The sequence below is a fragment of the Trachurus trachurus genome (genome assembly GCF_905171665.1).
Source record: "Trachurus trachurus genome assembly, chromosome: 24".
NCBI lineage: Eukaryota > Metazoa > Chordata > Actinopteri > Carangiformes > Carangidae > Trachurus > Trachurus trachurus.
The window spans coordinates 2878475-2895752 of record NC_139910.1 but is presented as its reverse complement, the minus strand read 5'-3'; the positions used below and the strand labels follow the sequence as shown (position 1 = coordinate 2895752).

Here is a 17278-nt window from a genome sequence, read left to right as displayed (position 1 = left end):
TGTCTGCACATACCTGGTCACTAAGGAGTTAATTAGGTTATTAACACTTAATAAATAGGGTTTAATGATTAATAAACTGTTTATATCACATCAGAGAGAAAAGAAACTTGTTATACACGGAAGCAGAACTTAAAGCAGAAGTAAGTGATATATTTGTGTTAATATAAGTCTTAAATAGTTATATCTTCCGACAGCAATCACTTACATAGAGTGTTTGGACTGAAACACGGGTCTGTCAGTCACTCTGCTCTGCTCTGAGCCGAGGAGAAAACATTTATCGTATCCTACAGTTTTTATCCAATGAGGAGAGAGAACGGCATGCAGGGCTGTGTGTGCAGCCAAGGAACGCCGTGAATGTGGTGACGTAGGGACGAGGACTGTTATGGTGCGTTCAAGGAAACTCGTAACTCGTGTTTTTCCGACCTGTGAAGTGGTACCAGTTCGATCTGGTGCGAGTTCACGGGTCAGAAGTTACGAGTGGCCGTTATAGTGACTTTCACAGGTAAAACAGGTCGGAAAAACACGAGTGGGTTGCCTGGAACGCTACAAAGTCGTAAGTTGTGACTTGAAGCTGTAATTTACGGTTTCAAAAGCCTGCCTGGAACGCAGCATTAGCGAAAACGACCGGACCACTCACTTCTGCTTTAACTATGAAATGTAATGAGTTTAGCTACTTATTGATGTATTAATACATGATTCATTCTTTATAATAAAAAGGTTATTTTACTAGAATTAATATAGAATCAATAATAAGCAGTGAACAATAATAATAACTTTAATATTATTACGTGTCACCAACTGAAATAATGAGAGAAGTATTGATCATTTCTTTAATACAAGGTTCACATCGAAAACTTCACTAACTTGCTGCTGTCAGATCTCTAATTACTTATCGATCACTTATCGGCTGATTGGTGACATTACAGAACTTTTTTTTATTTTTTGAAACTCTGAACTTGGGAGTCTCTTTTTTTATTTGTTTATTTGTTTTTACTCTAATTTGGAGTTTCTCACGCGCAGGTTTATTAACTTAAATGTGTCGTCGTGTTTCAGCGCGTGCAGCTTCATTTCCAGATGTTTGTAAACCGCAGCTTCACACTCGGATCGATGTGTTTTTTTTAATTCTGATGAAGTTGAAGCAGCTTTTTGTTTTTTGTTTTTTCTACAGAAACTTTTTTTAAAGTTACATTTCTACACTTTTTTAAATAGTTTAAATTTCACATCAACAAATTAACGTCACGCGTTTTGTTTCGTTCTGTTTATTTTTAATCAGGAGAATTAAGTTCACATATTAGAACAAAATCAAACAGAATAAATTGGCTGAAAATAAAAAAGCTACTAAAGTTGTTAATTCATATAATAATTATCTGTCAAATCACCCGAAGTTATAGTGTTAAATATGTATTCATTATAAAGTGAATTAAATGTGACGACGCACTGATGGGCCTATAATTAATTTTATTAGCTACAGACGTTAATCTAATGTTTAATTTATCATCATCTACTATTATTATAAGATTTGTATTATGTTTTTATCTGCAACTATTCATTTAAACCTGTGACTAAACAGAAATATTAATAATTCACAGCAGAGTTCAGAGTTTTATTGTAGATTTCTCACTTTTTTGAGTCTCATCACTTCAGTTAATCATCAATAATCCACATTTAAACCTGCAGCGGCTCAGTTCAGTTGAGTCCGAGCAGCCAATCACCTGCTGACCTGCAGCATCACGTCACTTCACGTCTTCTCTTCTAGTTTTTTTCCGGCGGCGGAGTTAAAAACGCGGCTCCGCGGTGAAGCGACCGAGCAGCCTCAGCTCAGCAGCCGGGACCGGGACCAGACCGGGACCGGGAGGCAGGAGGAGCTGAAGATGTTTCCAGATGTTTGGAGCTGCAGAAACATCTGGATGTGGATGTGACAGAGAGTTGGTATGTGGTATCAGATCAGACCTGCACGGAGGAGGAAACAGAGACTTTACTGTTATTTATCCGGTTTATTAACGCTTTATTACAGGGAGTTGGTGCTGCTTTGATCCTTAGTTCAGTTTATTTAATCTTTATTTTCCTGGAGGTTTTCATCTATTAATCCTGCATTATCACATCAACATGTTTATACTCTCTTGTTCCTGTGTCTCATAACCTGTAATTAGTTCATCAAACAGTTTAAATATAAACTAAACCTTCACAATACAACACCATTAGTTTTATTGATCTTCAAATCTGTTTCTATCTCATGTTAATTTCTTGGAGCTACAGAGCCATTAATTACAGACTAATTAATGTGATTCTGTTTATATTAATGTTCATTTACAGAGTTAAACTGCAGTTTTACTGACTCTCCCATATTAGAATTATATTTTTATTTAGAGGTATTGTAGTTTCTGACCTGTTAGTCCTCTGTTTTATTTTATTCATTGATCTATTTTGATTTAACTGCATGAGATTTTTTATTAAGCAGCTGATTCCAGAGCTCCTGGTCCTGGTCCTCCGTCAGATATCTGAGCTCCTCTCCAGGTCTGTATGAAGTCGTTCGTCTCTTCTCTGTGTCCTCTCAGTTTTTCACTTGTAAACGTGATGAATTCAGCTGAAAAACAGAAAATAGAAAACTCTCCAGACAAAGACACTTCTTCTTTTTCTCTTTTCTCTCCTCTCAGGGAAACATCGGAGTCTCTTCATCTCCATCAGCGTGGAGGTGAGTGAACCTTCGTCTTCCTCCTGGTTCCTCTAATAATAATAATAATATGAGAAAGATTCTTCCTGCGACTCGGAGGGAAAAACCAGTTCCTCCTTTATGTTTCTCGGTGTGTGTGTGTGTGTGTGTGTTGTGTTTTCAGCAGCAGCAGGGTCCTTGACCTCCCACAGTTTCCTCAATAAGACACTTTACAGCAGCTCAGACTCCATCAAACCTGTCGACGAGTTCATTTACTGATCAACCAGCAGGAAAATAACAAGTCAATTGTCGAAACATGAGAGGATTTTTTACTCCGACGTCTCAGCATCGAAGGGAAAATACAAAAACCAAAAAACAGACCGAGTTTAACTTGATTTAAAGACCTGGGAACTGGACGTAGGCTACCTGAAGCTCTGGGTTTTTCTGTGGTTGGATGGACAATAACAAAAAAAAATCTGCTGAACTGAGTTTTCCTACAGTGGCTGTGGACTGTGAAGGGCCCTCGAGCCTCGGGGCCCCGTCCGTCTGACCGGTCGGTGGCTCCTCCTTTGTTCTTCTTAATGCTCCACTGATGAAAACTCAGATTCCCGAATCAGCTCAGGAAATGTTTATTATCGCACATGCGAAACTAGAAACAAAAAACAAAAAACAAAAAAAAGCAAATGAAAGTAACAAAGAAATTAAAAGCAAAACAACTCTTGTCCTGATGGTAAAATACGGCGGCCATGACAGGTCAACTAACTGCAGCTTCACAAAACAACTTCAACAGTTGGACGGAAAAAAACACAACTCCCAACACAACAGGAAGTGTTTCTGGAGGACACAATAAAGAGCCGGACCAGGCTGAAGGCTAATGCTAAGCTAATCCTCACTTTACTGTGACCGGTCCCTCACTTTATTGTGACTGGTCCTTTACTTTATTGTGACCAGTCCTTCACTTTATCGCGACTGGTCGCTCACTTTGTTGTGACTGGGCCCTCACTTTATTGTGACTGGGCCCTCACTTTGTTGTGACCGGTCCCTCACTTTATCGTGACCGGTCCCTCACTTTATCGTGACCGGTCCCTCGCTTTATTGTGACCGGTCCCTCGCTTTATCGTGACCGGTCCCTCGCTTTATCGTGTCCCCAGATTGGTCCCTCACTTAATTGTGACTGGTCCCTCACTTTATTGTGACCGGTCCCTCACTTTATCGTGACCGGTCCCTCGCTTTATCGTGTCCCCAGATTGGTCCCTCACTTTATTGTGACTGGTCCCTCACTTTATTGTGACTGGTCCCTCACTTTATTGTGACCGGTCCCTCGCTTTATTGTGACTGGTCCTTTACTTTATTGTGACTGGTCCCTCACTTTATTGTGACTGGTCCCTCACTTTATTGTGACCGGTCCCTCGCTTTATTGTGACTGCTCCTTTACTTTATTGTGACTGGTCCCTCACTTTATTGTGACTGGTCCCTCACTTTATTGTGACTGGTCCCTCACTTTATTGTGACTGGTCCTTTACTTTATTGTGACTGGTCCCTCGCTTTATTGTGACTGGTCATTCACTTTATCGTGACTGGTCCCTCACTTTATTGTGACTGGTCCCTCTCTTTATTGTGACTGGTCCTTTTTACTTTATTGTGACTGGTCCCTCGCTTTATTGTGACCGGTCCCTCACTTTATTGTGACTGGTCCTTTTTACTTTATTGTGACTGGTCCCTCACTTTATTGTGACTGGTCCTTTTTACTTTATTGTGACCGGTCCCTCGCTTTATTGTGACTGGTCCTTTTTACTTTATTGTGACTGGTCCCTCACTTTATTGTGACTGGTCCCTCGATTTATTGTGACCGGTCCCTGGCTTTATTGACCGGTCCCTCGCTTTATTGTGACCGGTCCCTCGCTTTATTGACCGGTCCCTCGCTTTATTGTGACCGGTCCCTCACTTTATTGTGTCCGGTCCCTTACTTTATTGTGACTGGTCCCTCGCTTTATTGTGACTGGTCCCTCGCTTTATTGTGACCGGTCCCTCACTTTATTGATACTGGTCCCTCACTTTATTGTGTCTGGTCCCTCACTTTATTGTGTCTGGTCCCTCACTTTATTGTGACCGGTCCCTCGCTTTATTGACTGGTCCCTCACTTTATTGTGTCCGGTCCCTCACTTTATTGATACTGGTCCCTCACTTTATTGTGTCTGGTCCCTCACTTTATTGTGTCTGGTCCCTCGCTTTATTGTGACCGGTCCCTCGCTTTATTGACTGGTCCCTCACTTTATTGTGTCCGGTCCCTCACTTTATTGTGACTGGTCCCTCACTTCATTGTGACTGGTCCTTTACTTTATCGTGTCTGATCCCTCACTTTATTGTGACCGGTCCCTCGATTTATTGTGACCGGTCCCTCGCTTTATTGTGACTGGTCCTTTACTTTATTGTGACCGGTCCCTCGATTTATTGTGACTGGTCCTTTACTTTATTGTGATTGGTCCTTCACTTTATTGTGACCGGTCCTTCGCTTTATTGTGACTGGTCCCTCACTTTATTGTGTCCCCAGAAACACTTCCTGTTGAGTAGATGAAGTTAACTTGTATTGTACTGAGCCGCCATATTGTTGTCTTCATTAACAATAGGCTGCAATGAATCATGGGAAGTCTTGAGCTGTGGGGTTAGGTGTTCGGTCAGGTGATCGTCTCAGCAGGTCAAAGGTCGCAGTTGTCTTCACCTTTTGTTCCCACAATGCATTGCAGCTTTTAAATAAGGGGGTCGTGGTGCCTTCACTGACACTTGTTAGCAATTAAAGGGACAACGAGGAGTTTCTATTTGGTTATAAAAAAGTCTCATATTAATGTGGATGAATCTACGTTACCACTTGTTAATGGTCCATTTTTGATAAATATATGGTTTTGTCTCTATGGTTATTTTGTTATTATTAGTGGTGGCGGAAATGCTGGGCGAGCCGACCAGCGTTTCTTTACTTTCGGTCTTGCAACGAGTCATGAGAATAACGCCGCCGAATCTCCGTTTATGGTCGGAACTACGACGGTATGTGATCGTCTTCCAACCTCTGACTTTAATTCTTGATGAATGAAAACATGAGTCTGTCTTGCACCGGTCAAAGAATTTCACGGTGCGGAGGCTCATAAATGTAGTGTGGAAACACTTCGCTTTTCCAAAACTCCTCATTGTGCCTTTAACAGAAGTGTTCTCATCTCTAATTAAACACTTATTGTAATAAAAGAAGAAATCTGTAGATTTAAACGTTGACATGTTTGTCAGTGAGCTCCAGGATGTTTCACTTTTTTTTTTTTTTTAGCTGCATAATTAGCCACATGAAGCTAATGCACTATGTCTATTTATTTGTTATTTCTTCTTTCTCCAGCACCAGTTTCTCTTTGTTTTTGTGTTTTTATTCTGATTTTTAATTGGAGGAAGCTTAACGAGCCAAAATGAAACGTTATTGATCAAAGCTTCGGTTTCCAATATGCACAGTTTCTGTCTTTTTCCCCCAGATGAAGCCGAGTCAAAGCACCTGTTGGTCTGAGACGCTGGCTCACTACTACAACCTCTATTTGTCTGTATCTTTTCTCTCCCTCCCTCCCTCTTCCCTCCCTTTTCCCTCCCTCCTCATCGTTTCCTTTCATTTGGCCTCTGCAGACTCGGCTGCTCCGTCCTTCCGTCTCCCCCTCAGTTTAATCCTCGGCTCTCTGGAGGAGCATTAGGCCAAGCAGCTGGGGCCCTGAACGCCTCTTCAGAAAAAAGGCAGACCACTCCAACCAGGAGGGAGGAGGGGGAGGAGACGTCCAGACCACCTGGCCCCCGAGAAGCAGAAACATCCACCGACCTATAACGCCACATGGAGGGAGGAGGGGTGATGATGCTCTCTCTGGGAACCTTTCTCTTTCTTTTTTTTTACTTGCCTGAAATAAAATAAAATAAAATAAAAAATCTAATATCATTCTGTTTTTTATCATTCTGATTAATAATTATTGATCAGTAGCCTACAGTTGAAGTTGAGCAACTCAGAGAGAAAGTCGAGAATCTGATCAACTTGTTAATGATCTGATTCTGGATTTTACAGGTGTTCAGAATTTATTTAAAGTTTTTTTTATATAAATTTAAAGGGATAGTTCACCCAAAATTCAAATTGTCTCGGCGTAGCAGTGCATGTCCATATAACGCTTGCAAATGGATACCACTTTTCTTCGTAATGTCCATCTTGCATTGAAGCCCCGAAATGTGAAATTGTTCCGAAAAAAATTAAGTGAGTCTATATTTCAAGCCTGTTTGTAGCGGAAGCTTCTCGAAGCTCCTCTTCCTGGTCCGTCCAAATCTTGTGCGATTTGCGCCGTCGTCAGTGCGATTACTGACACCGGAGCAGCATGGAGGTATTTGGATGTTTTTTGGTGTGTCTTTTTGTTACGAAGACAGTTGGTATCCATTTGCAACCGTTATTAGTCTACTTGCCAAAAATGAATACCCGGAAATGTTGAGTACCCCAAAGTTTTATGTTAGAAATATATAGTATGGGTCCCCAGTATTCAGAAACTGCCGGATGCTAACTTATATATATTGGACAATTAGCACAATTGACATAATTAGCATAAATTAGCATAGTTGCCTATATGGGCAATATTTCAGCAAAATTGACTTGGCTGATCTGGGCAATATTGGAGTGGTTTTAGGGGTTATTGATGATGCTGAATCCATTTCTGACATTTTCAAAATTCAAAATGGCTGTCTAAACCGGAAGGGACCAGATTGAAATCCATCAAAATCGGCCCACTGGCGGTTTAAATCTGGTCACTACCGGTTTAGACAGCCATTTTGGATTAAAAATCAGAGGGGAGAGAGAGGGAGGAGGGGGAGGAGACGTCCAGACCACCTGGCCCCCAAGGAGCAGAAACATCCACCGACCTAGAACGCCACATGGAGGGAGGAGGGGTGATGCTCTCTCTGGGAACCTTTCTCTTTCTTTTTTTTACTTTAAAAAAAATCTAATATCATTCTGTTTTTTCTTCCCTTCAAAATAAAACTATGATTTACAGGTTTTCAGAGTTGATTTAAAGTTGTTTTTATAAATTTAAATAAATAAATATTTGTTTTAAAATGAGACAATATTGATCTGATTGATTCATTTTATATAAGACAGAAAAAAATGACATTAAAACACAGAACATTAATCCGCTCCCGTCCAAATTAATTAAACACATCTTCCATGAGTTTGTTATGAATCTACGGTGGCCCCGAGGGGTCAAATCGATCACTCAAATTCAATAAAAAAATCAGATTTACATGGCAGTTTTAACTTCATAACGTCTTTCAACAATAGAAACACGTTCGTGTAGGCAAGACGAAGGAGACAGAGTCGATGTTAAAGGGATACGCCAACATTTTTTTAAACGTGTCTTGCCTCACTCCCAAGTCCATGACCAGCAGATAGACACCATCCTTTCGACTGTGCGTGCAGTAACGAGGGAGATAGAGCCGTATCGCCCGTAATTAGCTTAGCTCAAACACTGGAAGTGTATGGGTAGTGTTAGCCTGCCTCCACCTAAAGTCGCTAATTAGATTAGCTCAAACACTGGAAGTGTATGGGTAGTGTTAGCCTGCCTCCAACCTAAAGTCGCTAATTAGCTTAGCTCAAACACTGGAAGTGTATGGGTAGTGTTAGCCTGCCTCCACCTAAAGTCTTCAGAGAAACTCTTCAGCAACTCTAAACGGAAACCGGCGGGCCGATCTTCGTCTCAGAGCTGACAAAACTCTCCGGTAAGGCATCTTGAGCGGTCAAATGCCGCTAACGGGACGAGATCGGTCAAAACGGAGGGTTCAAGCAAAGACGGTTTATTTTGGTTCAAGCTAGCTACATCGAGGGTAGGTTAGCTTCCTATTTCAAAGTAAAAGCACAAATTCTATCGTCATGGTTTTCTGTATGTAAAGGGCAACGGGTGTTTTATTTTGTGAAAGTAACCAGAAGTGCGTTGGTCACAACGGCTAGCTTGAGTAGCGCCGAATTCGTCCGAACAAAATAGTAAACAGCTGGTATTTAGTAGACAAATTAACGACACACTGCTGATCTAAACGGCTACTTTCACTAAACATGTTTGAAATGTTGATAAAGTGATATATTTACAGAGTTTAGAGCTAAAATGAAATCAGCTTCTGACTTTAGGTAGGAGGCAGGCTAACACTACCCATACACTTCCAGTGTTTGAGCTAAGCTAATTACGGGTGATACGGCTCTATCTCCCTTGTTACTGCACGCACAGTCGAAAGGATGGAGTCTATCTGCTGGTCATGGACTCGGGAGTGAGGCAAGACATGAAAAAAAAATGTTGCCATATCCCTTTAATAAAGTTTAGTTTAAAAACAAGACACTGAACCAGTAAACAATTTAAAGCAGATATCAGTGGAATGTTTTTGTTAATATAAGTCCTAAATAGTCCTATTTTCCGTCAGCAATCACTTACATGAAGTATTTCAGCCTAAACACGAGTCTCTCCGTCACTCTGCTCTGCTGTAACCCGAGGAGAAAATTTTCCTTGTGGGATACAAGTGTTATCCAATGAGGAGAGAGAACGGCATGAAGGGCTGTGTGTGCAGCCAAGGGATGCGCGTGAATGTGGTGACGTAGCACGAGGACCAATTGATGCCTGACAAGGGCGGGGGCTGCTAACTCATGGTGCGTTCAAAGAAACTCGTACTTTGTGTTTTTCCTTCCTGTGAAGTCATACCAGTTCGATCTGGTACGAGTTCACGGGTCGGAAGTTACGAGTGGCCGTTATAGGGAACTTTCACAGACAACAGGATGGTAAAAACACGAGCTACGGGTTACCTGGAACGCTACCAAGTCGTAGTTGTGACTTGAAGCTGTAACTTACGGTTTCAAAAGCCTGCCTTGAACGCAGCATTAGCCGAAACGGCCGTGAAGCTGATATCTGCTTTAAAGAATAACTTTTTCACAGCTTGTACGTCATGTTTATTCTCCTCTTCCACTCACAGGAAGTAGAAACAAACAGATTTTGTGCTGCAGAGTTTCCATTTAGTTGTTTTTATTAGATAATATCTAGAACGTTTGCACCTGTACAGAGAAAAACAGGAAATGTTATTTTTTTCCTTCAGAGGTTTTTTCTTCTTCTTCTCGCATCAAGGTCGCTCGTGTTCACACGGCAACAAAGCGGCTGCGTTGACCTGGTTACAGTGAGCGCGGGGGAAAGGTCAAAAGGTCGCGCGTCCACAAGTGTTCTTCAGAAATCAGAGAGAGAGAAGGTCAGAGGTCGAGGCGCCGAGAAGCATTAAGAAACATGAGAAACATGGAAAACACACACACACATGTCCTCTGTGTGTGTGTGTGTGATGCTGAGCTCCACGGCGCCATCATGGGGTCGGTGTGTGTTTCACTGTTTAATCTGAGCTGATTATTCACTCATCAAATACACAATCCAACAACTCCACAACGCTCTAGTAGTGGACAAGTTGTGAGCTGCACATTCACCACGCTATGAGATAATAACACAACGTTACCACACAGAGTTGTTTTAGAGGGAAATTCAGAGACTTCTTGATGAAAAACTGTCCCTGAAGGCAACGTGCATCAGCGGTTTTGCATGAATTTCCCTCTAAAACAACTCTGTGTGGTAACGTTGTGTTATTATCTCATAGCGTGGTGAATGTGCAGGTCACAACTTGTCCACCAGAGCGTTGTGGAGTTGTTGGATTGTGTATTTGATGAGTTTGATGAGGGAAACCAAGAAATCCCATAATGAGCCTCCGTAGCGTAGCTCTGAGCAGCTCACGGCTCTGCTCCGCCGTTCTAAAAACAGCTTGCACCGACAATTAAAGGTAACGAACCTACTGCTATGACTATAGGGATTATGGCAATGGGCCAATTTGCCAAAATGTTGAACTATCCCTTTAATTTGAAGGAGCTGTACTGACAGTATTGCAAATATGATTAGCCTAATAGTGATGATAAAAAATCAGAAAAGGAAATATATTCAACATTAAAATCAAAAATAGGTCAACTGATCAGATGAAACTAGTTCAACACATCACATCCCACAGGTTTATTGATTACGTATTGATTGATTGATCACTAAGACAGAGTTCATCTGAGGTCTGGAGTTAAACATAAACTTTTGATGTTTTAGCTGAATTTGTTCTAACCGGCTGCTTCACTGGTCCGTCTCCATGACAACAGGTGGAGACAGCAGCTCTGTGATTGGTCCTCACGTCCCGTCACACACCTGACCCCTAGCTGAGTGTCTGTTTCCAGCAGCGACCACTGATTATTGGTTATTGATCACAGTCTCACTCTGTCCCAACACATTGTTATCTGGTCATTTCAGATAAGTGTTTCTTTGTCTTATTGGATCAGTTTTAATCAATATCAACGTAGTTTTCATGTTTAAACGTCGTTTCAGCTTCACAGCTCGTTACTCCTCACTACTACAGCTGTGTGTGTGTGTGTGTGTGTGTGTGTGTGTGTGTGTGTGTGTGTGTGTGTGTGTGTGTGTGTGTGTGTGTGTGTGTGTGTGTGTGTGTGTAACACCAAGTTTTGATCAGGCTTCTGCTGCCCCCTGCTGGCTGCACCAGGTCTCACATTTAGAAACTTACAATAAAACCTTCTGAACTGAATTGGTGAAAATAGATGCACAAATAAAGAAACAGAGCTGACACATAACAATAACAGTCTTAAATCATTAAATGAAAGCAGTTCCACCGGAAATAAAATGAGAGGAAAAGGTCAAATATGTCACATTTAATTAGTAAACAATATTTAATAGTTAAAACACACACACTTGTTTGTAATGCTATCTTTGTGAGGACACTCATTGACATAATGTATTCCCTTTAGCCCCTATAACACTATAACCTTAACCATCCAAAACAAATGCCTAACCTTAACCATTATAACTTAAAACTAATTATAACAACTATAAAGGGTTAAAAAGCCCTGGGAAGGCGTCTGAGAAAGTGATAACGGGCCAAAATGTCCTCACAGTCCCAACATGTCCTCACTGTGTTGGTTTAAAACTCAAACTGGTCCTCACATGTACACACACACACACACACACACACACACACACACACACACACACACACACACACACACACACACACACACACACACACACTCCTCCTGCTCCTTTAATAAAAGCAGCAGGTGACACATTATCACTGTGTCAAAGCTCTGACATCATCATCCCTCTGAGATGAGTTGACCTCTGACCCCCCCAACCCAAAACACACACACACACACACACACACACACACACACACACACACACTGTAAATGTGTTTTGAATGAAGTCGTGTGAACGTGATGAAACTAAACTGAACCAACACGTTCAACCTGCTGATCCAGATGTTCACACATGTTTAGATGTTTCCAGATGTTCGCTGACCGACCACATTAAACCGCTGCAGCTTTATAAATCTGTTTAAATCCTTTTAAATATAAGAAATAAATTCAGTTTTCCTGTTATTTTTATTATTAATTTAACTATTGAACCTTCAGATGAGATTCATTTCACTTCCTGTTTCCAGAGTTTAGGAACCTGCTGCTGATGCATCTCTACCTGTTTCTATCCGATCAATATATAATCTATATTCAGCCTATAGAGTAAAATATAATTCAAACACCAGAGACTTTAAGGTCAATTATAATCATTATAATGGTCAGAAAATGACAAACACGTCGTTACCGGATGATTTCTAATCACTTTTTAGCCTTAAGACTCTTTTTAAGTTTAATTTAAATAGTTTAAGACTCAGTTATGACTGAAATATGATTTATAATAATTAATTATATTATTAAAATCTCTAATAAACAGTTGGCTGAAGTTCGTTAAAAAACTGTGCAGCAGTTTGACAGAATAAAACATGTATGTATGTATGTATGTATACATCGATCCTGTCTGAGCCTAAAGATCAATAACTCCACGTGAACGTGTGAAATGACGTCATAAATATCCAGTTTATTACAAAACAACTCACAACTCCACGTTTAATAAATAGATTTATAAAACACAGCGCGGGAAAAGTGACTGCAGCCAAACAAACAAAGTAAACAAACAAATTAACAATCAATCATTTGGTTCGATCAGTTGATCAGTTCAGTCTCTCTGTGCAGCGTCAGGCAGAAAAACATGAAACAACAAAATCTGCAGAAAAAATATTTGAATGTAAAAACTGAAGCGGAAACAGCAGCAGATTTTCAGATTAAAATGAAAAAGAAAAATGTTTTGACATTTAGATTTTTCTCACGTGCTCGAGTTTAAAACCCTCCTGTCGTCCTTCTGTTCCCTTCCTTCATCCTTCTTTCCTTCATTCCTTCCCTTCTCTCTTCCTTCCTTCCTTCCTTCTTTCCTTCCCTTCTCTCTTCCTTCCTTCCGCAATCCTTTTTCCTTTCCATCCTTCCTTCCTTCTTTTGATCCAACTGACCCTTCCTCCATCTTTCTTTCCTTCCTTCTTTCCACAATCCCACCCTCCCTCCCTCCCTTCCTTCCTTCCTTCCATCTGTTACCTCCATCCTTCTATCTTTCCTTCCTTTTTTCCCCTTCCTCATCCTTCCTTCCTTCACCCAGGTGACAACAGGAGGTTTTGATTCTGTTTCAGGAAAAAAGAAAAGTAGTGACTCCTGGACCGAAGCAGGAACTCTCTCTCTCTCTCTCGGTTATTGATCGTTTGTCGGTCGATGGATCGATCACACCGGGACTCGATCCGGGACTCGATCCTGGTCCCGGTGGCTTCACCAGCTCCACTGGTACACGTGCGCCAGCTGCTGGTGCGCGAGGCCGCCGGGCTCGGGGCCGAACCCCGCGTGCAGCAGCGGGGAGAAGCCGCACAGAGGCAGACTGATCGCAGGTCCGAGTCCGGTACTGATCGCAGGTCCGAGTCCGGGCCGCAGCGCCTCCAGGTCCTGCACCAGGATGCGGTCGCAGGCGGCGGCCCTTTCCCGGACCAGCACCGGGACCGGGATCGATGCCGGGCCCGGCAGCAGCCGCAGCGCCTCCAGGCCGCGCTCGAACCGGGTCCTCTTCATCTTGTAGCGGTGGTTCTGGAACCAGATCTTCACCTGGTTCGGGCTCAGGTGGATCAGTCCCGCCAGGTGCTCGCGCTCCGGTGCAGACAGGTACCGCTGCTGCCGGAAGCGGCGCTCGAGCTCGAAGGTCTGAGCCTTGGAGAACAGCACGCGCCGCTTCCGCCCGCGGGGTCCCGGGGTCGCGTGCGGGGACTCGGGGTCGGTGTCGGTCCGAGGCGGGAAGGACAGACCGCGGACTGAGGAGGAGACAGGAGAAGAGGAGAGGAGAGGAGAGAGGAGGACAGGTGAGACAGGTGAGGCGTTCACTGCGGCTCGGACAAACAGGAGATAACACTAAACCTCTATAAACACTGAAGCTGAATCTTCTCACAGAGTTACAACTTAGGAATTTCTTTATTTAAAACATGGGACACTGCACAAAAACATTCATCTTGTGAGACAAGAGAAGACGCCTTGAGCCAGGTTGTAGCAACATTTGCTAATTTACACCTCTAGTCAGGTAAGAGACAATGATCTGATACAATAATATTTTAGTAATAGACAGAGTAAACTAGCTAATCACAATAGAGTTTAGATGAACAGCACACACTCTCTTATTCTCATCACACATTCAAACACAAGCACACACAGAGACAACAGTCCAGCTATCTCCTTCCCCATCCTCACCCTCATCTAATAACCACACTCATACACATATTAACACATTTACATTCACACTCACATGTAACTCAACAATGTGTGCAAGCGAGCAGCGCTTTGATAAGCATGAAAATGTAGGAATTTGTACATAAGATAAATTCTGTGGGAAGGACATTCCACTGACTCATGGCCACACACAAAACACAAACTACATCCTAATTCTATTCACTACAAATCCAACATTACAAAGTGTCTTTGGTTCCTCAGCCAGTGCTCAGTCTGTACATGAACCTGCAGCCACTTAGAGCCCAGACTCTGATTGAACAGTTTGACAGACTGAGGGACAAAAGAGTTCAGTCCAGCTCGTGGAACTCTGAATCTTCTGTTTGATGGCAGAAGCTGATATTCCTCAAATAACACGTGAGAGGGGTCAGATGAGATATTACTTGCAAGAGACAACATTCTTTTAGTGTAGCTATGCTGCTTGAAAATGTGACTCCATATTGACCCACAATCTTTGAGCAGATATGTAGCAGTCTGGTGGCCCTGATGCCATACTCCATAACACTATAGATTGAAAAAATAATAACAGGATGTGTTTGTCTGCTCCAAATGACCTCAATCTTCTCAGAAAATAAATACGTTGCTGTACATGTTCATCAGGAGCTCCGTGTTTAACCATCAGGTTTCTACAGCAGGTTTTCTATCATGTAGTGAATCTGTGCGTAAAATGGAGAAAGGAACGGACTCTGTGTCCAGTTACGCGCCTGTCTTATCTGCTCTTATCTGATCTGAGGTCAGTTTAACAACAACAGAGATGAAGCTGAAGAATAGATCACTGATTGTTTTAATTGGGTATCGATTGTTCCAGCGGATTGATACAGTTTTATATGGTTTGACGTGTGATTACGCACGAACCGCAGCGCGTCACGTCCAGAAGCTGAATAATAAATAATACATAATAAATAATAATAATATATATAGCCTATAATAATAAATGTTTCTGTATAAAATCAATGAGCTCACGTGAGAAGTGCAGGTCACACAGACCCCGGCCGGTAAATCCCGGTCCTCGCGGGGTCTCGGTCTCGGTCTCGTCCTCCTCCGTCTCCTCGGTCCCGGAGCCTCCGCAGCATCCGGTCACCGGGTCCGGGAGGTCCAGCAGGTCCCGCACCGAGAAGCCGGTCTTTGTTCCGGTGCCGGAGGGGCCGGGGGGGCCGGTGGTCGACATGAGGCCGAGGGGAGAGACACTAGAGTCAGGCTGCAGCGGCGAAGAGAGCGGCGCAGCGCGGAGAGAGGAGGTGCTGCGTCCTTTTAACGAGGTGTGTGTGTGTGTGTGTGTGTGTGTGTGTGTGTGTGTGTGTGTGTGTGTGTGTGTGTGTGTGTGTGTGTGTGTGTGTGTGTGTGTGTGTGTGTGTGTGTGTGTGTGTGGAGGCGGGTCCCGTGGAGTCAAGAGGATGAATGTTTAATGACCGGAGAGAAACGAGCTCATTTACATCTATTAGACACTGATGACCCACTTCCGGTCCCAGCACAGACACACACACACACACACAATGGTTACTCATCATTATATTATAATATAAACACTGGTGTTTATATTATTATTGGTTTATATAGTGATGGCTCGAGCACATTTAACAGCAGCAGCAGTTTTATAGAATCAAACCTGTTCAATAGAAAAACACTGAAAATCAGCGGAAATGTTACTGAACAAAAAAAAGAGAGAAGAGAGAAACATTTTGGAAACTTTAGTGACAATGAATGAAGGAAATAAACAAAATAAGTGAAAAAGAAAATAGAAAAAGTAACAAAATAATAAAGAACAATAAAGAAAAATAAACAAATCGTCACATTTCAAAAATAAAATACAAACAGAAATGAAAATGCAGCAAAAATAAAAACTAGTAAAGATGTTTCAGGTCATATTGAATTGAATTAAATACCTTTATTGTCATTCATACCAAGGTATAAACGAAATTCAAATTGCAAAGCTCCATGTGGTTAAAAACATCAGTGAAGATTAAAAAAAGAAAAACATTAAACATTAAAAAACATTATAATTACACACAGAAAAAGAAAATAAACTGGTAACAAAAAACCTTTTAATTCATTTCAAATGTTGTTTGATGAAATATAATAATAATAATGATAAGACATTTTTTTTAATAAACCTCAAAAATGTATGGATATCTGATTGGATGAACTAAAACAAAGAGCGCGAGGCCTCGAGCTGATGAATAAACTAATGATCATAATGAACTAAAAACAACTGTAATATGAAACTGATCAGAAACAAACTTAAGTCTTTTATTAATAAATCAAACTGTGATCGAACATGAAAGAGCTGTAGTCTCTGTTTACTCTGCAGCTCTCTCTCTCTCTCTCTCTCTCTCTCTCTCTCTGTTAATCTCTAATCTCTTTAATCCTCTTTAATTCTTCAGTTCAACAACAAATCAAACAAATCACAGTTTCGTATTTTAAATATTTAAACAAACCACATTGTTACATGACGCAGTTTTTTTAAATTTGTCCTGGTGATTTAGTTTTTTTTAATCTAATTTAAATGATGGCAGAAGCTGCCTCATCAACTCTTGTTAACATTTCCATGTTTCTCACATTCTCTGTTATAAACTGTTTTCTTGTCTGTAACAACATCTCTGTGCCGTCTGTCCGTCCTGGGTGAGGGATCCCTCCTCTGTTGCTCACCCTGAGGTTTCTCTGATTTTTCCCTGTTAAAAGGGTTTTCCATGGAGTTTTTCCTCAGTGGATGTGAGGGTCTAAGGACAGAGGATGTTGTTATGATGCCATGTAAAGCCCTTTGAGACAAACTGGTGGTAAAAACGGGCTATACTAATAAAATTGCCTTGCCTAATAAATGTTCTGTAGCTGAAACCTGTTCATCCCTGTGTAACAGTGTTGATCAGGATAAATAAACAGACTCAGAT

At 41.7% G+C, this 17278-nt stretch overlaps 1 protein-coding gene across 1 annotated transcript; it reads right to left on the bottom strand.

Annotated features, from left to right (window-relative positions):
- Positions 1 to 13397: 13397 nt before the first annotated feature.
- On the bottom strand, positions 13398 to 15561 carry nkx2.2b (NK2 homeobox 2b; the record flags this gene model as incomplete). The annotated part of the gene is made up of 2 exons (XM_084000182.1): positions 13398 to 13927; positions 15357 to 15561. The coding sequence occupies 2 exons, from the start codon at positions 15559 to 15561 to the stop codon at positions 13398 to 13400; spliced, it is 735 nt and encodes a 244-aa protein (XP_083856308.1).
- Positions 15562 to 17278: the final 1717 nt, after the last annotated feature.